The sequence below is a fragment of the Pagrus major genome, chromosome 16 (assembly GCF_040436345.1).
Source record: "Pagrus major chromosome 16, Pma_NU_1.0".
Lineage (NCBI taxonomy): Eukaryota > Metazoa > Chordata > Actinopteri > Spariformes > Sparidae > Pagrus > Pagrus major.
Window position 1 is genome coordinate 13,108,369 of NC_133230.1, and position 25,749 is coordinate 13,134,117.

General features: G+C 41.2%; 1 protein-coding gene across 4 annotated transcripts; it reads right to left on the reverse strand.

The window, feature by feature from the left end:
- Nucleotides 1-1,321: 1,321 nt before the first annotated feature.
- kiaa0319l (KIAA0319-like ortholog) lies at nt 1,322-25,739 on the reverse strand. 4 transcript variants are annotated; one of them, XM_073483007.1, is made up of 26 exons: nt 25,598-25,739; nt 25,247-25,475; nt 22,887-23,565; nt 20,186-20,370; nt 19,835-19,948; nt 16,933-17,201; nt 16,516-16,608; nt 15,702-15,936; nt 13,507-13,602; nt 12,874-12,971; nt 12,621-12,708; nt 11,766-11,858; nt 11,541-11,673; nt 10,855-10,960; nt 10,589-10,711; nt 10,357-10,480; nt 9,268-9,400; nt 8,989-9,137; nt 7,350-7,501; nt 7,120-7,258; nt 6,077-6,236; nt 5,829-5,971; nt 5,371-5,493; nt 4,784-4,874; nt 4,521-4,612; nt 1,322-4,379 (listed from the first exon to the last, which is right to left on the reverse strand). In XM_073483007.1, exons 5-26 carry the CDS (start codon nt 19,926-19,928, stop codon nt 4,183-4,185), a joined length of 2,931 nt encoding a protein of 976 aa, XP_073339108.1. In that variant the 5' UTR covers nt 19,929-19,948; nt 20,186-20,370; nt 22,887-23,565; nt 25,247-25,475; nt 25,598-25,739; the 3' UTR covers nt 1,322-4,182. The 4 variants fall into 4 exon arrangements, with proteins under 4 accessions (XP_073339108.1, XP_073339110.1, XP_073339107.1 ...); XM_073483009.1 differs by having other exon boundaries at nt 16,522-16,608; nt 25,247-25,619; XM_073483006.1 differs by having other exon boundaries at nt 25,247-25,619.
- Between the last annotated feature and the right edge of the window lie 10 nt (nt 25,740-25,749).

Sequence of the window (25,749 nt, forward strand, 5' to 3'; positions counted from 1 at the left end):
AAAATGAGGAGAAACAGATGAAAACAGCTGCTTTCCTTCCTCTTGTGATATGCGTGAAGGACGTGCAGCAGAGATATGTCATCATAGCATTAATATCCCTTTATAGAGTTACTCTGGAGTCATTAATGCTGTGTATGATCATGTGCAGGCAATGTGCAGGCTGCAGAAGGAGCATCTCAGTGCTGCATGTGTCTGCATGCATGAGGATGCACTCAGTAGACTTCAGTCACTGCATCTCTTTTTCATGAAACATACATAACAGTGTAAATCTGCAAACGAGCAAGGGTCGTGCCACTTGTGCATGCTCAAAATTAGCTCAGTCCACAGTTATTGTTGCTGCCTCTAAATGCACAACCCAATCTGCCTCAATGCTACTTTGCACCTCATGTAAATACTGTAAAAAAATTTTTTTTTTTAGTTTATTTAGTCTATTTTATTCTATCTGACTTGTTTTGTGTCTGTGTAACTAACATGCTGACATGTTTGTGTCTGTGTACAACTACTCCACCTGCCTTTAATTGCCCCCCGGGGACAAAGTTGTTTGAATTGAATTGAATTTGGTCCAAGTCCCAAGTTAATTTTTTACTTATACTTAAATGGACACTATGTAGTTTTCGAGAGGAAATTCAAACTTTTATTACATTATTAATGAGGTAATAATACAAACTCAGAAATATTTTATCCATATCTGAATAAACAAGCTGTTCTCAGAGGAAAATAAGGTCCCCAGAACACTGTCTGAAGCTAGAAAGGTGGCAGGGTCCGCCACATATAAGCAAAGTAAAACGGTATGAAATTGTGTTGTCCTTTAAGGTCAGTTTGTTTATTCAGATTATTACACAAATCGCTGATGTGTTTACTGACCTCTGCCTCCATCATGAGGTGAAATTACATAACCAAAGCAGCATACCATCATCTCACACATCGTGTTAATGGGGCAGCAAAGGACAACGAGCTTAATGGGCTTTTATAAGCCGATGAGAGAACAGACTCTGAGATGGATGTCTGAGTGTGATGACTGCTTGTATCAGGGTCAGTGCAGCAATGCTGAGGTTACTGGGTTAATGGTTGGTGTATCGTATGCATCCAAAAAGAGAGAGGAGTATAGTAGACTACCTCAAAACATGGCGGACATAGATTATTAGTCAAGCCTGGTGAGAAGTCATAACTTTTATCAATGGAAACGGAAAAGGAGAATAAGGACAACCTGAAAATATAAAGAAATGGAGAAAGAAAGTCCAGTTTTGCCACAATCTTGCATCAGTCGAAGCTTTTACTCAGCGCAACATAGCGAGAAACGAGCACACATCTCTCAGAGAACTCAAGAACAAACTGAAACATTTTATTTAATTTACAGATTATCCAGTTGCATCAGGTCTGGTCACACATAAGGAAATAAGGGGGGGTCATCTTTCATTAAAACCTCTAAAACAGCTTAAATTAAAGTCCCTTCATTTGACAGTTGCTCCCCATTTTCTCTGTCCGCCTTCACAGTGGACTCCATCAGAGTCAAGGTCATCACTTACTTCTATAAATCCAAAAGTGACTGGTAAATGTTGCACGTGTAACAGAAGATATGCAGAATTTTGTATAGTTGAATAACAAAAATTAATAAAAAATCTTCCTTGAAAGGGTTTTTAACTGAGTTTTGTGGGAAAATGTTCACAGATAAACTTGGCGATTACTCCGAAAGTCAATTTTCTATGATGTGCAAAAAACACCGGAACAATATGACGTTATTTCAAAGTGTTTAAGAGATGGCATTTTTTTCAGAGTTGGCACTTGGGTGCACTTGATTTTAAATTTGCCTCACACCAGCAAAAGATGGCCCAGATAAATTCAGCAAGTCTGGAAGAGATATTTAAAAAAGTATCTCCATCCCGGCCAAACTAGTGCAGCAGAACTGAAATCAGCATGAGATTATTTAACTGTGAGAAATAGACTTTTTTTTTTTCCCTAAAATGTTTTAAAATTATTTCTTATTTCACACAAGCTGTACTGTCTCAATGGCGTACCATTTAAACATTCGACAACCAAAGAAAAAGTGACTTACAGGCTGGTTTCACATGCAAAGCAATCACACACTGAGACGCTGCAGGGAAGAGCCGTTTGGTTTGAGTTTCCCCGGCACAGAAACACGCGTCACTACGACTGACACACTTGCTCTGCATCGTGTTGTTGAAATCATTGTGTTTTCAGGACAAAACACCGTTTCAGGTCATTCCAGACACACAACTCAGTTTCATCCCTACTGGAAGTTTAATGATGCAGATTTTAATGTCTATTTTTTGCCTTGATCTCGTCACTCAGACAGATTTCTCTCTGGTTTTTGTGTAATTTTTGCCAAAAGGAAAGCACTCATCCTATTTTTTGTAACTAGTTGCAGTTGATATTGCACAGAAACTGTTTAATTACCGTACAGGATTAAAATGTTAAAGTCTCACTTTCATTCAAGCCTTCAGGTATGTAACGATTTACTGAGGTGCTTCTGGACTTGAGCTGAATTCACATTTCCTAAAATATATTCATTCATCTGATCTTTAAAAAGGTGGAATTTGTAGAATATGGCCAGAATTTTTAAAAGGTAGCTTAAAAAAAACACAGGGGGCAGCATGTAACCGACAAGCGCTGCTCTTTGCTAGCAATCCTCGGCTGTAACTCGCTACCGTTGGCTAATTAGCTCACAGCTCAGTTAGCCATGGAGCAGCAGAGGAGCTTGTGAAACATAGTGACTGCCACAGGCGTATACTGTATGTCTCAGCTGGATAGCGTGCTAACTTCAGTAGACATCTCTGCAACAGTACACTGACGTTGTTGACACATTTCTTCAAACTCCGTTGATCATGTTAGTTCATTTTTTGAATATTTTAAACTAAAATTCTGGCCACATCTCACAAGTTGCTCCTTTACGGTCAAGGAAATCAAGTATTTTATTCATTTTGAATGCAGTAAAGTCCTGTGTCGTTTATGGCTGAACCTTCCAACATTAACCATCACAGATCTCCTTTTTCAACCAACAAGAGACAACGTGAGACTGAAGCTGACAGACATGAAATCAAAGTGCGTCGACGTCTAATCACAGCCTGAAAGTTGTTTGTAAAAAACAAACAACATAAAAACAAACAAACATAAGTGGTCTTCATGTTTCAAGCAGTCGTTACATTAATGAACATTGAGGTGAGTGAGGAAGCAGGGTCCAGTCCATCCCATTTGTTGTGTCCGTTGGGATCGAACTCATTAACGTTGTGTATTCCAGTGTGTGTTCCAGCGATTTAATCCACAGAGAAGCCTTCAGAATAAAAGCATGGCGCTTTTTTTTTTCTTTCTTCTAAAGATCTTCTGCCACTGAGTGCCATTACGTAGACGTAAAAACATACAAACTGCTCTGAAGAAACATCTTTTGACTCAGCAGCCGGGAAAAATTCACACATACACCCAACATACAAACATGCAGGCGATCATTCCAGTATCAAATCTGAGCAGAGCTACAATCTGTCGCTCTTCATGCACTTTTTTTTCTTGTTTTTTTTTTTTGGAGGAGGAGTTGTTGGTAGCTCTGTTTTGGTTGTGTTTTCGCCAGAGTTAACCGTTGGTTTTTAACATGGCAGTGTTTGGTAGCATCAGTTTGACCTGGAACAGTGTGAATACGACTTCTTTGTGTGCGCACATGCGTGTCTGCGAGAGGCAAGGTGTGAGCAGCGTGTCAAGTGGCTGGTTTTCGTGTCGTTGAAGCTGAGAAAGTCACTCTGCTACTTCCTCTCCCACAGTCTCTAATCATCAGTAAGAGGGGTAACAGTACATTCTTTATGTCTCTGTGTTAAATAATAGGGGTCTAACGTAATATCTTCATACCATTCAAAAGGACAGTGCTCACCCCTTGTTCTCAGCGAAATTGTATTTTTTTCCCCTCAGTATTGGCTCAGAGTGGGAGCAGGGAAACTTCGGTACAGTGGTGTTTTTCGTGACAGTGGGACAACATGTTTCCAGCATGTTTTTTCCTCTTTTCCTCTTCATAAATCCAGCTATCACACAGTCTGTCCTCATGGATGAGAGGTGTGAGGTTTTTGTGTTGAAAGAACAACAAAAGAGAAAAAGGAAGAGTGAGGAGCAGGGGGGTGAGACAGCTGGAGGAGGAGGTGCGAGTGCTAGAGGGCAGCGTCGAGCTCCCCTCCTCCTCCCTTGCTATAGCAGCTCCTCTCTTTGCTTTTTGCCCCTCACCGGGCCCTGGCCGTTCCTCAGGGAGCCGTTCTGTGGCCGCAGGAGATGCCCACGCTCCTGCTCTGTCCACGGCACCCCGCCCTGCCCGTCGTCACTGTCCAGGTCAGAGTCCGAGTGCATGAGGGCGGAGGAGGTGGGAGCGGTGACGGGCTTCAGGCGGGCTGGTCGGAGGAGAAGAGAGAAAAAAAAAAAATGGTATGATTTCTAAATGATGCTGGACTATTTCAACTACTAAATACACACCAGCCTTTAGCATTCTTTAACGTGTGGCTTTGATTATAGTGTTTAGGTGTGTGTCTTACCAGCTCTGGGTGGCTGTAGCTCCAGACTGTCTTGCTCATCAGCTTCTAGCATTTTATATCTGCTTTTGCTTCTGCGCACTTTGCTCTTACGTCTTTCGAGAAATAAAAAAAAAACAAACCAGACATCATCAGTTGGTGTCGAGGCAGTTCAAGTACAAAATACAATCCCAAGAGTTTTATGGAAATTAAACATTCACTGTATGTGAACAAAGACATTTAGTAATAATAACAAAAATATTAAATATTGTAGAAATTGTGCTCACCTGTTGCAGCAACACACCATCCCCCAGACAAATGTTGCTATAGCAACCACAATCATAAAGGATGCTATGGTCACGTAGAGTACGCTCCACTCTGAAAAATGAATATCAAGTTAGACACAAAAGCAACGGTTTTTAATTTGTAATGTAATATGTGGAAAAAAATGTCAAAAATGTGTTTTTCTTCTTGTTCCTACAGCTCAACGTTTGAGTTTCAGTGCGTAGAATGACGTATGAGCAGAGTTTGACACTACAAGTCTGTTTTCACATTCGTTGCTGAGAGCTCATTGAAAATTGGATTTTAAGAGGCGGACCTAAAAGCATGATTTGTGACATCACAAATAGTTTGGAGGCCAATCCTGTTCCAGTATTCAGCAGGCACAAGTGTGGTGTGGAAACTTGAAGCCTCCAGCGAATTAAAATTAATTGCATATTCATAAATTCTGGAAGACGAAGGCGTAGATGCCATTTTAAAGATTTCAGTCTGGTAATTATACTTTTTTTTAGCAAAAACCTTGTCAGACACACTTAGATTATTTTATGCATGTCTTAATACAGGGGGATCTGTGATTGAGTTAATCTTAACTCACCACAGTTGCTCTCTGCATCACCGAGCTGAGCTCTGATGAAGTTCTCCATCCAGAAAGGGTGGCAGACACAGCGTCGTGTGAACGAGTCGCACTCGCCGTGACCCGAGCAGTTTAGCTGGCAGACTGAGGAAGAAGAGCAACAGATGAAACTAGAGCATTATCTTGCCAACAACAGACAAACAATAAGCACATTACAGAACAAAAACAGGTTTTACCACTGAGGGAAGAGGAAAGAGAAAAAGACAGGGTCAAAGGAGAAGATTTTACTTGCAGCAACAGCTCAAAAATGTTAGAGATTTGACCTTTAAGTCCTGTCATTATCTGACCATCATCTTAAGAAACAGAGGTCAAAGCGGCGCTGATGCTTTGTACTGCTCGCAAACCACATTTTCTTTCTCTTTACTCATTTTTCCAAATTTGTATGCATCTCTTCCAAACTATATTTATCTGGTACTCACTGACTGTATCCACCCGTCGAGCCTTGTAGATTAAAAAGTCATTCTTCTGTTTGCGCAGCTTGTTGCGCAGACCAAGTGCAACGCTGCGGCCAGACAGAGGAGGGCGCTGTGGACCGCCTGACACCAGGAAGACCAAACGAGTACTAAAGAGGGAGGAAGAAGGAAAATTCTTTTTTATACAGTCATGTCCAGCAATAAAGCTAAATCCAGAATCCCCCCGAATCTAATATATGTGCAGAATGTCTCACCTGTGCTCATTAAATGCACTGATCTCTCGCACAATAATGTCGCTGTCGAGCACGCCCAGTAAAACCCCGACCTGACGCAGCAGCATGTCGCGCTGGCGGTGGGAGACCTGCGATACGGAAACCTCCAGCACCAGCTCCACCAGGTCATGCTCCCATACGTCTGATAAACACACAGAGATAGAGAGGTGAGAAAACAGATTATAAACACAGTAGAGACATAGACAAGAGAGGGGGAGAAAGGGAGAGAAAAAGTAACAAGGAGAGGGAGACACTGACATGGGAAAACCAGGCTGGATCCATCTGACACTGAAATCTGGGAAAGAGGCCAGAGCTCCAAGAGACGGATTAGTTTCTGGCTGCGTTTGTGTCTGTTCACCGTATGCTGCACACTGACCCGCTCAACCTTCTGCTGTTGGTTGTTGAGTCTCTTGCTGTGTGGAAACCAGGGACACACGATATTTGATTTTGGCTGAAATCTGGTATGCTGATATTTTCTAACTCTTTCTGGCCAACTGCTGATATATGCAAGTAATATAAAACGGACTTGTGGGACATTTAATCATCTAGATGATAAGAAAGGATGACATATTTGAGAAACATATTATTATTATGCCTGCTCTTATTGTGATGCAGAAGTACCATACTTTTAAAAAATGTACACAATTACTGGGCCAAAGAAAACTTGTAAATTTATTGGTCTGTCATATCGTCAGAAATATTCATTTTTGGCCCGATGCCGATATTTCATTTAAAGCCTTTATCAGCCATTTCCAATGAAATGCTGATATCATTATAAGTTCTTACTGGAAACCATCTGTATGCACGGCCCATCAGAAGGCCAAAATAACTCAAATAAATCCTTAGAGGTATGACAGGATAAAATCCTGTACTTTAACTTTCATTATATCTCTTTTTTACTCAAAAAAGCCTTTAAAAAAACAACAAAGAGACGCAAAAAAAAGGTCCATCACCACTTTGAAAGTGTCTCTTGGTGTGTATAGACTGTAGGTTTGTGCCTCTAGATGTGTTTGCGTGTCTGTTACCTGGTTTGACCTCCACTGTGCCCCTGTTAACGCTGGTCTGTCCCTTACTGTCAGTCACAGTCAGGGTGAAGCTGTATTTCCCCTCCACCAGGTTTCCAAGAAACAGCACTGCCTGGTGGTCAGAGTTGTTCAGAACATCCTATTGAAGAAATAAAAACAAAGAAGAGTTAAAATGTTTATAATTTTTTGGCGATGTTGGTTACAAGGTTAGTTTAGTTTTATAGACTCACCCCAGCGGCGGGGCTATTATCATCTCTGGTCCACACGTAGCTGACTCCACCTTTGTCATCTGTGGAGTGAGATCCGTCGAGAATCGCGGTCCTGACGGGCAGAGCGATGGACGGACTCGACACAACATGAGCCACTGGCGGCTGGTCCAGTTCTGGTGGAAAATATTACAAAAAACATTGAATCAAGACTTGGGAAAACACTGTCAACATTGTAGATCGACTATTATCCTCCAACATCGTAACAACACTTTTCAGGTGTTTACTCAGGGGACATTCAATCCGGTAAATCCGAACTAAAGCCCTTTAAAAAAGACCAAAGTCAAACAATAACACTGATGGAGGCAGTGGGAGATCAGCAACTCCTTTGTTCCGAGAGGTAAAATGACTGTTTTTGTCAAAGGAGCCTGGTGGCTTTGGAGAGAGCGATATAAAGCTTCAGTTTCCCATTGGAAAAGGGCTTTCTGACGGCAAGGTGAAGCAGTGAATACATTCTAAATATATCATACACTTAAAGGGATATTGATTTTTTTTAGGTTGACGTGTTTTTTTTGTTGTTGTTTTTTTTTGGGTGGCTTTATACGTTTTGCTGCTTCCCCCCTCTACAGCAGTATATTGCTTGCTGGGGTGTGCCAACTGCCATTGACTGTAGGCAATATACCGACTCTGGGTAAGTAGGTCAACCTCACACAAACCCACTTCACATAAACTGAACCATCTCTTTAACCTATTTATATTTTTGAAATTAAGCACCCAGTTTCTCTTACTTGAATGCACATTTGTTGTCTTTTTTGGATTAACAAACATTCTTGTGGGAGTGACCCCCGAATCCAACAGGACAGTCTGAGGTTTTAATTGCATTAATGCACCATTGCCAAGACAATAGCACAAACACATTCAGACCCTTGTAATCACATGGTAAATGTTATTATGTCCAGTCCATGTAATTATGAAAAGGGAGGGGAGGGATAAGATTTCCTCTTTCATTTTTTATTAACCAGTTTGTTTGGATACTCTAAGACAGAGGTTTTTTCTCCTATTATTTTAACACTGTGATAAGAGAAACTTCTGCTTTAAACGATTTTAAACATAAATATAGCAGCACACAACTATTTGCTATATAAAGATATAGTGGAGTAACAGCATCCTGACCAGAGAATAAAGTCACACTTTATATGTTTGTTGTTATGCAAGCTTCTCTATTCTTTGTTTTGGTAGCCGGGCTGGCCATGTGTGCATGTTACTGCATGCGAGTTGCTCGTTACAAGCTGTTAAAGGGCTCCGACTTGACTCGGAGCTGATTTTTCTTCTCCTCGACGTGCAAGTAACTTGATGGGCACATAAGGTTACAGACTAAAGTAGTCACGATAGTCAATTTGCTGTTACAGATATTATGAGGTATTTCTGCAAATGTTGTCGTCGCTGGATGACGCTAAATGACGCATATAGCGCCTTTAAAAAACACACACGGACATGTACTGGTAAAGCTTTAAATTCCAGATGCTTCCTTAATTACAAATTCATATTTAAAAAAATCATCTATAATCCTCACCTGTCTGATTCCATGCCCCTGCCAGCTAAGAGAGACGGATTATCTCACACACACAGACACACACAGACACACACACACACACCTCCTAACCTTCTCTGACGATGACCGTGACCATGTCGCTACTCTGCAGCTTCCTTTCGTCAGTTACCATCAGGGTGAACTCGTACGTGCCGACCTCAAGACCTGTCACCGTGGCAACAGCGCCGTCTGCATTCTCGATCTTCACACCATCGGGACCCCTGATGGAGGAACAGACGGACGGAGACACAAAAAGGGGACGTGAAGGAGAGTTTACTGTAGAAGGAACAGTTTTTATTTTGTTCATTGGCGTTTAACTGTATTCTGTTTATAGGTCTGTTTGTGACTGACTTGGTTTGTTTCCAGTGGTAGGTGGAAATCTTCTGGTCGTCGCTGCTCTTACTGCCATCCAGCGTGGTCCGATCAACCGGCAGCGTCAGCTCTTTCTCCGGTCCTGCATCTGCTACTGGTGGCTTATTGTTTTCTGGAGGACGGAGAGTTGAAAGGGAAACTAAAAATACATCTTTCTTCAACATCTAGTGCGAGCTAACAAAGCACATCACCCCTTAATCATCAAAATGGAGTCAAAGTATAAAAAGCATTTCAAACTGTAAAATTGATGTTTGAAAAAATGTTTGGTTCACTCGGTCAAAATGCATAATTTCTCCAGCTTTCATCCCAATCAACAGTTTGGCAGATGGAGGAATATTTCATTCAGAGGTGAGACAGGATTATAATATGACGATGGTGTGATGTTACCATACATACATTGAGGTTAAATTTAATTCTACAGCTTACAGGATTGGTTGCTCGATAATAGTAATTTTGTTGAGTGTATTTCCAGAGGTGGGAGGTAACAAAGTACAAATACTTTGTTTGGTCAACGTGTTTTTTTATCAAAGAACAGCAGCCCTCCTCTGAAAGACTCTGACCAACAACACGCTGACATTTCTTTCAGATATTATCACGCAACCGGTTGACATAGCCTGACCTTGCAGGTGGATGTGAGTTCACATAACAGATCCTGTTTAAACACCGAACATCGTCTTGCCGGTGTGTGTTTGCTGTCTACAGTCCACACTGGGCTCTTATCAAGCTGAGCATACACATACACCTCCCATTCACTGAGTCAGAACGCTGTTAAGCAAACGTAAAGCAAATAGAGTCTCCTATCAGCAGCTTAATAAACACATCAGCTTCACACATTATAGAGAGAAGTATAAATGAACTATTGCTCTGTATGCTCTTAAGATTTCATGTGTATGTTTGTGTAAAGTCTGTGGGAAAGAGTAAGAGCAAACAACAAGTGTACACTGAATAAATACACTTAAAAATATGATTATTATAAAAATGTAAGTAAAGAGTGACAATTGTACTGTAATTAATACCTTCACTGATGATACTCATAAAAAGTTCTCAGTTGGCATCTTTTTTGTTTACCTGGCTGCACGATGACTGTGACCTGGGCGGTGTCCTGCTGTCCAGATGAGTCCGTCACAGTCAGCTGGAAGGTGTAGTCTCCCTCCTGCATGGCGGACAGCTGCAAGATCGGTGTCCGAACACCCTACAAAGCACAAAAAAGATGCCACTGTCAGCCATGATGCTCTTATCCAGGCAAAAAACAACTAAAACATGAGCATTAATGAATTGATTAACTCTCCAGAATTCTCACCTGCATCTCCACCACCTTGTCTTTGCTCTCAGGGCTGAGGGACCACTCATAGGACAGGTTGTCATGGTCGTCGGTGCTTTGGTTGCCGTACAGAGAGATGGAGTTACGTGGCAACTGGATGACCTGGATGAAAAAAGAGGAAAGACCAGCTACTAGTTACCAGCTGACGTTGACATTTTTACCCGACTTCACATTCATAAGGTCAACAATAATGGTGGTTTAGGGCATCAAAGAAGAGAGCCATGACAATAGAGAATACTTCAGACCTGGTTCGGACCAGCATTGGCCACAGGCCGGTAGTCCTTGGCTTTGTTGACAGAGAGGGTGGCCTGTGTCGAGTTTGTGGCTCCGTCTGAGTCCGTCACTGTCAAACTGAGAAAAGACATTCATTAGATAATCAGAGGCAAATCACATGAGATGATGTGTTTGCTCACAGACGCCTTTGGTTTTTGGCGTTCTACAGCTTCTTGGAAAGTATAACTTAATGAGCTGCGCTTGACAAGTACAATAAGCAAAGTAGTTAATTATGAGACTGACAGAATGCAAAGAAGTGCTGAAGTGGCATTCGAGAGACAATTTAACTTCAAGTTGGACAGCCTGAGTGACTCAACGGAAGAGTTAGTCATTGAAAACACTCTCTGAAAGCTGAACTCACAAACAAACCAAAGGAAAGATAATTTGGATCTGGAGACTGGCCAACTGATAATGAGAACTGAATAAATGGAAGCTAAAATTGATCAGGAAACAGATAAAGCAAACACTCGTTTTTACCCCGATGTATCCGTCATCATCTCTGCTTTACATCCGGCCAAAGATTCCTCTACTTTTAATGTTATGATTAAGACAGACATACTGTATATAGAGAAATGAGGCCCAGGATTCAAGATGCTAACAACAGGTTGCTTGAGTGGGACTCAAAGTTCAAACAATGTTGTCCAAGGTCCACCTGTACCTGAATGTGTAGTTCCCAGGCACCAGGCTGGTGAGGGTGAGGACGGGCGTGTCAGCAGAGACCTTCTCCTCCCTCAGGGGACCTTTAACCTCCTCCCAGTGCCACGCCACCACCTTATCATCATCAGTGCTCTCTGAAAGGCACAGGGGGAAGGGAAACGGCAACATATTTTAGGTGCAAAGCCTTTCACTGGTGTTTAATGTGTTTGTCATGTGAGACACTCACGGCTGCCGTCTATGACCGTAGAGCTGGTTGGCAAGGAGATCTCCTGGAACTTTGGAGAAACTACGGCAACAGGAGGCTTGTTTACCCGTGGCTCTGTCAGGTGGAAAACAAGAAATTAACTCGCTTACTGAGCTCCACATCAGCCGTTTGTGACTGAGGCAGTATGAGAAGTCAGTGGCTGCTTTGGCATAACTCTCTAAAATACAACTGTGTGTGGGAGGAAGGCAGCCTCGTCTTCCAGCGAAAAAGATCAGTGTTTATTCAGTCAACATGGAGAATTTCAAACTATTGACACTCAGTTAGGGAAGACAGTACCTCCAAACATTAGTCATGGCCTTCTGACAACAGACTGCAGCAGTACAGCCACATCATATAACCGCTTAGTTTAATTAGAATTAGCATGTACAAATTAGACTTGGTCATTATCAAGCCCAGCCCAAAGGTCCATAAAGGAAAGCACAGTACAAATAGCTACATACATCACGACAGTCACGACATTAAAATTTTTTATAGCTTTTTTTTTTTAAACATTAATCTTAGCAGTTAAAGCAGTAATAACAAAAAATTGTGGCTGTACGTTCGCTTACCCAGAGGCTTACCCAGACACACAACCTCCTCGCCACCATAGTTTTGCAATGTATGTAGTTGTGTGGTGTGGTGGGCGGGACACTGAGTGAGACTACATTTGCTACTATTTAAATAAATACATGTTGTAAATCATCCCAAGGGCTTTATGGATTTTTGTCAGGTGAAAATTCAGTAAAACCAACAAAAATTGTTGAGGTTTCAAATAAACAAAACAACTTTTAAGACCACTAAAGGATAAATGAGATGTTGCTGAATGTCAGACCTCACCTGGTTTGACTGTGACATTCACGTAACCCTCTCCATGAGCCCCGTCCCCGTCCACTGTCACCTCAAACTCATACAGGCCCACAGTCAGCTGAGAGAGGAGAGAGCAAGCAAATTAGGCAAAGCAGAAAGAGGAAGTAATCTTTTTCGGTCTTTTTACACACAACTGAAACCTTCTGTTTATAAATCCGCAGAGCTCCTCCAGCTGCATGTTTTATTTTTAGCAGAACATGAATATGAAACATGTCGTCTTTACCTTGCTAAGTTTAAGAGTCGTGCTGTGCTTCCCCTCCATCTCTCCGCTGTAATCTTTGGGATGAGTTATCAGACGCCAGTCAAATGCATAGTTCGTCCCTGTGAAGACGTAGCAAAATTAAACAAATACATTAAATAAAAAACTGCGCGTGCACTTAATTAAAATTCAACAGATAAGGATAATTTCCGGTTCAGAGAATCCGGTATCGGTAGAGCATGTCGAGGAGGGATCAAGGGATTAACAAAAGTATGACGTGCATTCCTCTCTTGATAACTGTATAATCTATTTCCAGTGTGGATATGAAATTTCCTGGCAAGTGTTTGATGTGACATACAGTATGCAGATGGTGACTCAGAAATACATCTCATCAAGCAGGTCGTACTTCATAACTACATCATGGTATACCAAAATTATCTCAACATGCTTGATGACAGCCTCATAGAGGGCTTATATAACTCAGTTTCATCTATATATGTTAGAAAATAATTAGAAGATCATCCTCCATGTGTAATAAATTGCTGCTACATATTAATGACAATTACGCGCAGGTCGGGAAACTTCTGTGTGACAAGTTTCCAGTTTGTTTCCTGGTGATAAATTGCAACAGTTTGGATAATAACATCATGGTTTTACCTGCTGATGTCGGGACCACGAAGGCGTTGAGTTCGACCTCGTTGCGGGGCAGCGTGACCTCCACACTCTCTCCTGCTGACACCACAAGCTCCCTCACTGTCGTGGAAAACAACACAGAAGAAAAAAAAGACAGTAAAAAACACAGGAACTGCTCAGAGAGTAGAAAATTAAACAGGAGGCACAATAACACAGTCAATTTCCACAATTTTACAGCACCAAATTAAAATCACGAAAAAAATGTCTCCCTTGTACTTTACACAACACGTAGGGTAGATAAATGAAGACCTATGTTGGTCACAACGCATGTTCATTTTAACAATTATTGCCATGTAAAATAAAGGCATTTTATTTTTTAACAAATTCTACAGTGTGCCTTGGACTGTTTTTGAAGGACTGTTTCTGCACCTGTGCAGATAGAAACCTGCAGTCTGCACAGGTGTTTGGAAGTTACCCACGTCTATATATATATATATATACACATACATACACACACCTGTGCTACAAACCTGCAGTTAGGTTTCAATCTGCACAGGTGCTTGGAAGTTACCCATGTCTATATATATATATATATATGTTTTCATTGTTACTTCATGGGGGATGGGTTGAGAGATTTGATGAGGAAGGAAAAATTATGTGCAATTGAATTTAGAGCAAGCTATAATACAGTCCTGTAGCCTATTACCACTAAATAAATAAATCAATAAATGGTGCTCCTACAAATTCCATAATGAAGCTCAATGTTTTCAATTCAGTAGACCCACTGTCTGATATCAACGTGTTGGTGTCGTTCCTCGAACATCATTATTAATGTTGCTCCTGGACCATCATTGCAACTGATCAATAAAGCTTTTGTAATGTCACAGCTTGGTGACTGGGTTGAACACATATTTTTCAGCTCTTTTCTACCAAACCATATTTTCTTAATCTGATCCAAGTCTTTTCCTTTCCTAAACCAAACCGGGACGGAAAAATTGAAACAGAAGTGAACTTAGTGTAAAAATAGTAAGTGAACACTATAATATGATGTTCTAGACAGGACACAAACACTAGTCTCCTGAATGAGAGTACTATACGTCACCCATTTAGCAACAACAGCTTGCCTCCAGATGTCGTCACTTTGTTAAATTATGGTCCTGGAGCAACATTAATTATGATGTTCTAGTTACAACACCAACGGGGCGGTATCAAATACATCTCACTAAACCCTCTCTGCCCAGAAACACCTGTAGTGTGTCACCCATTCCACAGCCCAGTTGGTAGCACAGGCTTTCCATTAAATATGTTTCAGTCTCCAAGCTCAAGCTGAGATGCAACAGGAAAAAACAAACTTCTATCATCATCAGACTTCTTTCAAAACCACAAGAGATATTAGGCAACTGTTCTCACAGGCGGAGCAGAACTCCACATGACTAGTAAACTGATCATGGTGTAAAATCGGTTTTCCTTTAAGACAAACTATAATTTGCGTAAAGAGGCAATGGCATTGTGAGATGTTGTCTTTCAGAATCACGAGTTCTTGTTGTGTATGCAAATCTAAGCTCCTCATAAAATGCAGCTGACCTTCATACAACTCCTCTGTTTTAACTTCTATCAGCTCAGCTTGTTATTGCTTCCTTTAGTAAATATATTAAGAGCTAAAAAGATGTTAACTTTAATGCCAGGCTTTGTTTTGCATATGCATTGGTGCCAGTCTTCGATCTTATACCAGTCAAATGGAGATATTGTCCTTCAGGGAGGAGACACTGATCATACAAGTTATTCCTGTTTGTAGAAGCCCAGCATGTCTCAGCACATTCCTACTGCTTACTCTCATTCGGCTTCACACCCACACCGCATGTCGCTTTCATCTAGAAAAATAACATCTGAGCAGCCTGCCATAAAATCTGTGGGCAAAGTACATCTTCATTTGGTCAAACATCAGCCGAGGCATAAACAAAGAAGGAACAGTAGAGGATCTAAAAAATTGGAGCGTGCGAGACAGAAAAATGCAAACTTAAAGGATAAAGATGTATTTTAAGCAACTTTAGTGTTGAAAAATGGGACGTGAGAGTCGTGTGAAATCTTCCTCCAAGGCTGCAAAACCACAGTGCTGCTACATTATACATTAGTTCATAATTAATAAATGAAGACAAGACAAATTACTGAACGAGCTGAAAATAGGTGATCGCTGTCTGGGCAGATAATGGCTTCCTTACCAGCCTGAGTTGGAGTTGTGATGATAGCAGGCGCTGTAGGTGTGCTGACATCGCTGCTATTGGAAGACGCAGCAGTGTTGACGGTGTCCTCCGTTGAGTTCTGCTGTGATGGAGCTGGAGCGGTGTCTGCGCTCCCATTGGCTGACTGGCTCAGGTTCTTCTGGGCTGTTTGAAGAAGTGTGATGGTGCTGGGAACTGTTGGAATTTGGTGAGCAGTTTCCAGTTTGGGACTTCCCTGTAAAAATGTAATATTGGGAAACGAGGAGCCATTTTATTCACATTTCCATCTTCATGTTTCTATGTTATTCATTTCTATTTGTACACTCCACCAGAGCATCAATTAAAGTTTAGTTTCAATTAATCTACCAAAATGTTTCTACGATTAATCCATTAATTGTGTGGCCCCAAAGCCCAAAGTCACATCTTCAGATTGCTTCTTTTGTGCAACAGTCCAAAAATCACAGACTCTTCATTTACTATTATACATGATAAAGAAAAGCAGCTGATCTTCACATTTAAGAAGCTGGAACCATCATATGTTTGACATGTTTGCTTAATAATTTTCCTCAAAAAGAGAAAACAAAAAGAAAGAAGAAACAGCTCTTTACTCCAACCAATCTACCACTGCACTTCTACATGTCAAGTGTGATTGCAAGAATGAGGGTGAGAAGAATTTAAGACAGAGCGACAAAGAAAGGGGAAGAATATTGGCTGACTTAAGGTAGTGTTGGTACATAAGGCAAACTAATTAAAAACATATGCAAACAATGCAGCAATCAATACAAACTTCAAAAAATGAATAATATTCATTTACCGTTACCGTGCTGGTAGGTTTTCTTGAGTGCGTTGCGTGGCTTCCTACATTCTGTGCTGGACGAGCTCTTCTACGTCTTGTTAAGACGGGACCCTTAAAATAAAGTAAGAGAGAACATTTTTTAGAAAAATATTTTATAAACTACTAAATATACACCTTAATTCAGGGTATCTGCTGATAAAAATTCCAGATCTGATGCAAGGGCTCTCTTTTTTCTCCCACTTAAAAACTTAAAAAGGAGCTTCACAGTGAAACAGTGTTGCAGGACTGAAGTAGATGGGGACATCGAGATCCAATTCCACTTAAAGCTATTAGTTAATAATTTTTTTCCTGGTTGCATCACCCTCATCAATGACATCTAAAGAGGCATTTTAAAAACTGGTCATTTAAATAAGTCTAGATGTTGTTTTTCTATACCTTTGAGAGCAGCTGGAGGAGGCCAAGGGACTCCTTGTGGGGCTGGGGCAGGGAGGCGATGAGGCAACCCCTCTCCCGCGTGCAGCTGAGAAGCACACATCGCCCGCCGAGGCTCCAAACGGCATTGCAGTTTGGGTTCAAGCAGCAGGCCTCCCAACACGTCGCCCCGGCTCTCCCGTCTGCCAGAGGGTGCCAACCGAGGGAGATGGTGCTGCTCCAGTGGATCCCCAGAACCCCACCGGTCACTCGGCAGAGAGTGGCTGACACACCTGGGCGGGGACAGAAGGAGGGAGACAACACAGTGTATTTTAGTGACTTGACATGTTTAAAAAGTCACTGTGAGAGATCGATACCTTTGCAACATGGTCATAATAAAAAAGGATGGAGGTTGCTCATGATAGAGTTAAAAGGTAATGAAATGATTTCCCCACCGGAGAAATTTCTAAAAACACTTTAGAGACGCATCTAATTTGATCAAAAGGATCTGCCACAAGCGGCATCACAGTTCGGCCAGCGGGCAGTGATTCCCAGGCTTTTCAAGATTTCACTTGTTTATATCAATCAGGGCATTGTTGGGTACTCTTGGCATTGTCAAAGGCAAAGGGGCAAAGTAAAACCCACAGCGAATTCCGGTCCCAACTAGCGAGACTTTTCACAGATTAGGCTTTGACTGAACATTTCTCAGAAAGACCGACATGCAGCCGCAGTTTGAGCAGTCAGCCAAGTCAGCAGCAGAGAGAGGAAGTGAGGCTTTTCCCTGACAAAACAAGACACTGATTAAAACCCCAAGCACAGTATGCAGTACGAGCGAAACTCCATCCTCTGAGCCAGACCATATCAGACTCATATCAGCACTGCAGTGAGCTGGTAGTTAGCAGGAGCATGAGCCTTTCAAGTATCAAATTAAGTCATTTCAGTCCAGTCATTGTCCCACATGAGAAATGCATTGTGCAGCCAGGTACAATGAAACAGCACAGACTATAAAATGCCACAGACTGTAAAAGTAACACAAGGAGAAATGGGAGGTTATATTTCACCTCCAGTTAAATGAATGTCAACACAAAGCCGAACTAGCCGTGAATAACAGCAAAGGACAAAGAGTCACTCTGTGATTTATATGCAGTTGCAATAAAAAGAAACTACTTTTGTTTGGAAGGAGATCAAAACCTCAAGCTAAAAATCATATACTGCAAATATCAGGAATGATCACTTGTGTCATTTATTAGCTGCCTCCTTTGAACAGTATTCTCCACTACATGGAGAAAAGGTGTGAATACATGCAGCCAAATGCTTTTTCCTTTAAGCGCATCAAGAAAATCTGAAGTTATTTTTATACCCACAAAACAGGTGAGAAAAAGGAGCTGGTTACCTCGCTAAGAACCTGCATCTAAAAGCTCACTACCTTGGGCATAAATCCCAGGAGGGACAGGGCAGGAAATGAGCCCCCAAGCCTGGAATAATATGATTTGTTGTGATTTGTAGCTAGCCAGCCACAATACATTAACCAGTGTTTGCAGCTGAATGAGTGTTCGTAGTTGTCCTCTCCATAGTTGACACTAGATTTTCACCCTGCTCACTATGGCTGCTCCTTCTTGATCAGCTGTTCCCTGCAATATTTAAAAACAAATCTGCTGTCAAAAAAGGCCCAAAATGCCCATATCTTGACTTGTATTTATTCATATTTCTTATTTCTTTCTGCTGGTGTGTTGCTTTGCCTGTGTATGATACTCTTGTTCTTGGTTTATTTTGTCTAAAGCATTTGTCTGCTAGCTTGAGCCTGTTGCTTGTGTGCTCGACTGTACATCATTTATGCAGCGTTTGTGTCATGCACTTGTATGCAAATAGTTTGTGTCCTGAATTTTTGGATGTGTACTGTTGCTTTTTAACCTTTGAGATTTTATTTTTAGCTCCTACTCCCCTTCCCTCAAGAGGCATCGGGCATGACTTGTCTGGTTAAATACAGGTCAAACTAAATAAATAACACATTTTTGACAAATAATTGCTGTCAGTGCTAGTGATAAATACATTTATTTGACTGCTTCACACCCCGTGTGTTGCCACTTGAATGCTTTTACTGTGAACTAACAGCAGAAGGAAATGTTGGTTTGTATTCACATAATACAGCTCTGATACGGCTGTGGGAGAGTGAACATCAAACAGTGATGCTGATATCGACAACATGAAATTACAAAGAGCAACACTGGATTACATGCTGCACTATATCTTGCGTATTCCTAGTGTGGAGGCAGGCAATGTCCTTTGAGAGCTTGTCCTGCTCATGGCAAGGCCGTCAACATTTATGGTGGCCTCAACAGAAAAATGAAAAATCAAACGAGACACCGTTCATCAGGACATCTCAGATGGAGCTATAACTGCTACCATGGCAACGAGGGAGCTAAGGTTGACTTTATCAGTCAGAGTAACTCAAGTCTGGAAAAACACAGGTCTTGCCAAATACAAAATCACACAAAAGCAGTACAGTTTGTTTGAGAAAGGACCCTTTGGCCTCAGTTTAGTCATCCCACCCCTTGTCCACTCTGTCTCCCGCCCCTCAATACACACACAGATACACAATGTCTACACACAGAGACCCTATTGTCCTGTTTCACATTGTAACCCACTGAGCGGGGTGGCATCAGAAGGACAGCCCACATACACACAGTAGGGGTGCCAACAGTCTTCTACTTCTCCGCCCGAGTTCAGTAGGACAGTAAACACCAACTAACAACCTAAAACTATCCAAACATCCTTACACCCACCTTGAGTAATCAAAGGCGTGCAACCCTACAGTGCAGATGAGAGCTCATAGTTCAGGAAACACAGATGTGAATTTTCTTATCAGTTCTCAGTCAACAAATGTGGTTTTGCCTGGCGAGTTTAGGTGGGGATCGGTTTATTTTACCTGTGGGAGGAGCAAAGAGCCAGAGGTAGGTCAGCGGTAGGAGAAGGAGTTGAGGTAAGCTCCAGCTAAACAGCTTGTGGCGTGCATAGGACATTTTCCACAAGGACCAAGGACCTAGAAAAAGGAAATGGAACTATGTTAGCGTGCTTTAATATTTCCTCAGACAAAAAGCCGCCATAGCAAATCATACTACTGACATTCACTTCATTAAAGTAAGCTAACATTCAGTTTTTTCAGTCCTCTCCCATCAACCATTAGCATCTGGTTAAAAAGTAGCCGAGCATGCCTATTAAACAACCTGTAAAACACGTCACGCTTACGTGAGAACCTTCATCAACACATCATGCTTACCTTTCTCCCGGCCAGGCGGTGGAAGAAAGAGATGCAGGGAAGAGAGAGGGAGCGAGGAGTTAGGTTGGCAGCAGGGTGCTGCTAAGAGGTGACGGGTGAAGACGGGTCAACACCAGCACTCTGAGGAAGAGATCCAACATGGCCGCCTCTGGGGCCTGCACAGGCTCAGCTCCTCAAACACAACGCTAAAATGCAAGAAAACAAAGAAAAATGATTTTAACCTATTTAATATCATTCATGTCAGGATGAACAAACGTGTGTTTTACTTAATGGAATGAATGAATGAAAAAACGCAGTCATTATTTCCTCAACCTCATGCTAATGGAAAGTCAGGTGAAGTTTCATTGTCCACAAAACATTTCTGGGGCTTCAGAGCAAAACAGTGTTGTATAGATCCATACACCTTGTCTGGCAAGTCTCCTGAAGCCCTGAGATCCCAAATTGATTTGAAAGACCTTAATTAAGCCCTTGACATGCGGTCAATGGGGTGTAAATAGCCTGCGTTCAAATCAATTTGGCATCTCTTTTTTAAGTTTTACAACAAGTCCCCGTCCACTTCAGTTGTTTAGGAAAATGCTGCAACACCGTTTTGCTGTGAAGCTCCAGAAATTTTCTGTGGACTACAAAACTTTCCAACTTTCCATCAGCATAGCTAATGACTTTCCATTTGGGGGTGAACTTATCCTTTAATGATGTCCTTGCTTTTTACATGAGCGAGATTATCAGGAAAGTATTCTTTTTAGTATTATTATAATAATTTCCGCCATATTGCCTACCCGATATGAATTATTCAGCTTTTTCCTCCTTCTTTATCTTGATTACTGACAGACAACAGTTGTCCAGCTCTTTAGAGAAGCACTCCATGAATTTGAATTAATTCTTTAGTCCTCTAAAACTTCAACTTGATAATAAAATTTCATGCAAATAAGATTCAACTGAAGCTTCTCTGCAGAGAGAGAGTGAAGCATGTATGTGACATATTTGAGCTGAACATTAAAAGACGGTAATGACAAACACCATAATATCAAAAACAGAGGGAGGAAGAAAACTAAATGATAATGTTGAAACAGAAAGAAAATCCCCTGTTTGTGCACAGTTGAACAAAACACGTCAAGTCTCTTTGCTTATGCAACATTCTGTTAATATCCTGTTGACAGCAACATGACTCACAATCCTGTGAGCTCCCTCCTTTTAACTATTAGTCGAAGTGACGCAGAAGTGAAGACAGGAAAAGGACGACTACATTTACAACCTTGTATGACATGTGTCTTGTCACTTTGTCTTAGCGAGAGGCACAGCTCATCACACTTTGCTATATAAACAATCTTATCTATTCAGTCTATGTGGTACTGTTGTATAGTCTTGAGGCGTAGCAGCCTATTACTTAGCCTGTATGATTATACTGAACATGAAAATGAGTAATGGTTAATAACGGGGAAACTACACTTTGGTTGCTCTATGAAAAAAAGTTATTATTTCTCCTGTGCAACCATCATAAACAGTATTTTTAATCACACAATTACATCCCTCACTAGTCCTAGTCTCCTGTGACATTTGTGGTAAGTCACTCTGTGTAAAAGATGAATCAGACTCAGCTGCATGTGGGATGCAAAATTACTTTATCATTAAATTATGTTCAAGACACAGTCACATGCCATCCAGATCCTTGAGTGAACTCACTAATACTTCATGTACTCTTCTCCAGGAAGTGTGATGAGGAAGCTCTCATTTCAATGTAATTAGTTACGATAATAAAATCAGCAGAGCGATAAAAAAAAAGGAGCATTAAAATGCAGATTGCTGTACTGAACTCATGAGTTAACATTATGATCTTCTGCTTCTTTGAATCTGTTGTCTTGAGGTAAATAGAAATAGATAATTCTGTTCTCTTGAGTTAAGTAACACTTGAGTGAGGCTGACTTATGATTTGAGGAATGTGTGGTGTTAAAAACAGCCATACTGCACTTTTTTCCCCCCCTTCTCCAATTCTCATGCAAGTTTCTACAGCTGAGTGGGATAAAAAAAAAGCAGGGGGAGTGAACAGTACAGGTCCTGGGACACTGTGTTCACAACGTCAGCAGACCTCTTCTCCACGTCTCACCATGAGAGCATGGTGCATTGTGGTAAACGTAAAAAAAAAAAAAAAAAAAAAAAAAAATCAAGCAGCTTTCACAAACATCTGCTGAACAGACAGTCTTGTAAATGCAGAGTAGATGCTACATATCCATATGGCTGGAAATAATCGTACTTTATCTCAGCTGGTTAGTATTTAAGTCATGCAGATGGTGAGAATTTTTGCAGAGCTACAACTTTTGCAGGAAAAAACTTTGTCTAAGCTGAAAACAAACAGTAGGGTCCAAAAATCTATACTTTATATACTTTGACTTTGCATTTGTGTTAATGCAATGCTTTTCTTCTTCCGAGGACTTTTTTGAGCCATCCACAGTGAAATTCTGGTATTTCTTAGCCCACCTTTGCTTAAAATAACTATTTGACTTCATTTTTTTGAACACCAACACAGCAGAATTCACAACCACAGATAAGCAAATGTACGCGATATGATAATCATGTACCTTGAAAACGGTATATTGCTCCAACCCCAGTACTAACTGTTAAGTTGATATAATATATTTGACAAAGAACAGTAAAGTTGTGGTCATTAGGCACACATCAGGAGCTCTCACACACTGCTTACACTAACCTGTATGGTCTGCCTCCATATGGAAATTGGCATTCCTGCACACAGACGCTCGAGCCACAGCAGCCTCCTTCAGTGCTGTTATCAACAACTCAGTAAGTCCAAAATCCAAAAACAGTCATTTGTCCTCCTGCACCCGTTTGTCTCTCCCAGGTAAGCCACAAAAAAGAAGAAAAAGAAAAAGCTCCAGGTAAAAATAATCCAGCAAAAAAAAAATCTGAGGGATTCAGTCACGTTTGTTCCTCCTTGCTCAAGTCACAGCACAGCAGATTTGTTGTTTTACTGCGCAGTAAATGCCCACAGGCCAGTGGTGACTCTGAGTGTGTGGAGAAGTAGTTACGCTCAGGTGCACTTGGTCACCTGGGCTGATGACAGCTCGGCCATTATAGACGTTTGAATAGCCACCCTTCCCTTGAGAAGCTTCTGCAAAACAATGATCTCTGTGACCGAAACCCCTCTTATATCCGGAAAGGCCAAGTCCTCTCTCTCTCGGCTGTTTCTTCCTCCTCTTCCTCTCTCTCAGCAGTCAATAGCACAATTGTCAGCTTTCAGCATTTCAGCTTCTAGGCAGACAGGTTGGTGGAGCTTTCTCAGTAATGACACCAAATCCCACGCACAGGTTCTTCTGCCTGCTACATGGAAGGGAATTTAAGTTGCTTTTATTTCTCTCCCAGGCAGAGTCCTTGAAAAAGGAAATAAACAAATTAATAACAACCCTCGCATTTCGCTGCGACGAATACAGAAACATCCTTACAGCAACAACTAGTCTAATCCGAGGATAATATTTAAATGGATGCAAAATGAGCCATAAATTCCTGTGTATAAGATAGGTTAAGGTTAAAAAAGACATGAACACACCATCAGGTCATTGTAGGTTAATCTTACAACTGAATAAAACCTTTGATAGTATATAAACATAATCTATTAATCTCTAACTTGTCATAGATTTGTACCGTACTGCCTTGTACTGTTGTTTCTTTTGCAAAATAATCTTATACATTCTAGCAACTATTATTATTTTATGCAACACTGACTGTACTGCTTCTTGGTTTCACCCATTTACATCTGCTTTTATTTATTGCACTCTTATTGTTTTTACTGCTGCTGGATGTCTCTCTTTGTAATTGATGGTTTTAATGCTGCTTTCTGAGGGATGAGTCTGTTTTTATGTCTCTTTTTTTGTTATGCCGCAAGTCTATTTTCCCCCATAAAGACTTAACTGTCTGGAATAATTGATTAGTGGGCTAATATAAAATATCAAAGTCATTCATGAATATCAAACATATGTTGGTTAAATCCTCACAAAGACGAGAGTTGAATGTCTGCCATTTTCATATCGCTTTTTAATTTGATCACGACAGTTTACTTCAGGCTCTGGTGTTTGGGATTCGTAATTATTTTTTACGTCAACAAATAAATGATTAATTGATACATTTACCACAAGTAAAAACTCATCATTAAAATAATAGCTGGGTAGGCTCTACTCTGTAACCCGACCAATATAAAATCGGTTGGCCGATATCAGCCAATATGAACACATTTTGATTGTAAAGAAGAACAAAGTGCAGAAAATGTGGCTAGGGGTGATTTATAATTATTACATTTAAGTTGAAGTTTACTGTCAAACTGTAAAATATCCTGCCTCCATTAAATATCTTTGTCACAAGTGTTTGACCACCACATTTGAGGGATCATTGCAAAAAAATGTGTGCAAAAACAGTCAGTCTCTACTCTATGAGAATGATTGATTGATGGGTTAAATTCATTGATTGATTGATGGATGGATTAACTGACTGATTAAAGTGCAAATAAGTGCATCAATGACTGCATGAATGAATGCCTGTCAATCAAAATGAAGTGCACGAGTGAAACCACTGGGATAATGTCTCTGAGACATTTCATACAAAATGGTGGGCTCGTGCATTATGTATTTAACCAGCCTGAATACAAGAGTCAGGGTTTATTCAAGACAGGCAGTCTTAAACTGTCAAATAATTAAATAAAAGGCCGATAGCTACAGCCTGCGTAGTCCACTGCACTGTCACAAAAACACAACCGAGAGCCAGCTGGATCAATAATGACACTTCGCTTCCTTCAACTATTGTCCTTTTCGTTTTTTTTTGTGCAACACATACCGTCGTCCGGGTGCTGTAGAAACAAGAAGGCTGAGTTTTGAGCACCATAAGGTATTTCACCTGTGTAATCCGGGATCACCCCCCCCGTCCAAAGCACCTTGAGGCTAACAGCTGCTGGCACCCGCTTTCACTACACACCGTGCGGGGAACACGGATTCATCCCGTGCGTGTTGCTGGGAATCGTCACGACACCTTTAAAAGACAGAACAAAGTGGAGCGAGGACTTACAGACGCGGGTCTCACTTCGGTCGGTCGCTGTGTTGTCTTGTGTCGTCGCTGTTGTTGTCCCCGGTGCACTTAATTAGGTCAGTGTTGCTCTGCTCTCCTCTCCCGTACAGCTGATGAGCCTGTGTGACCGCCGTCAAGCCCGTCAGCGTGATATATATACCGCTTCCGGTGGGAGGTATTTCAGAATAAAGCACGTCGGGGGGGGGGAAACCGTTGGTGCGTTTTGCGGCTAACAGAAACACAGTAATTACATTTAACGACACTTATCTAGGAATAAATATGGTATAAATCAAATAAGGCTTCGAGTTTTATCACGCAGACACCTACTCGAATTGTATTTATGCATCTTACATTAAACTGAAGACTCTTAACATTAATCCGACTACTTCCGTCATGCGCGTGCCAACCTGCTGTCAATGGCGACCCGGTTCAGCGCCACAAAAAACAGCTAACCTGCTGAATTTCCGTCATTTATGCGCTGTAAATCGTGTGTGAAACGACAA

Bases quoted from the DNA above. Each gene is read 5' to 3' on its own strand.
- kiaa0319l (XM_073483007.1), bottom strand. From the start codon at position 19,928: ATGTCCTATGCACGCCACAAGCTGTTTAGCTGGAGCTTACCTCAACTC. The intron at 5,494-5,828 runs GTGAGTACCAGA...CTTCTTCCTCAG, and splicing joins TCGACGGGTGGATACAGTCA to TCTGCCAGCTAAACTGCTCG. The intron at 4,380-4,520 runs GTAAGACACACA...TCCTCCGACCAG, and splicing joins GCTACAGCCACCCAGAGCTG to CCCGCCTGAAGCCCGTCACC.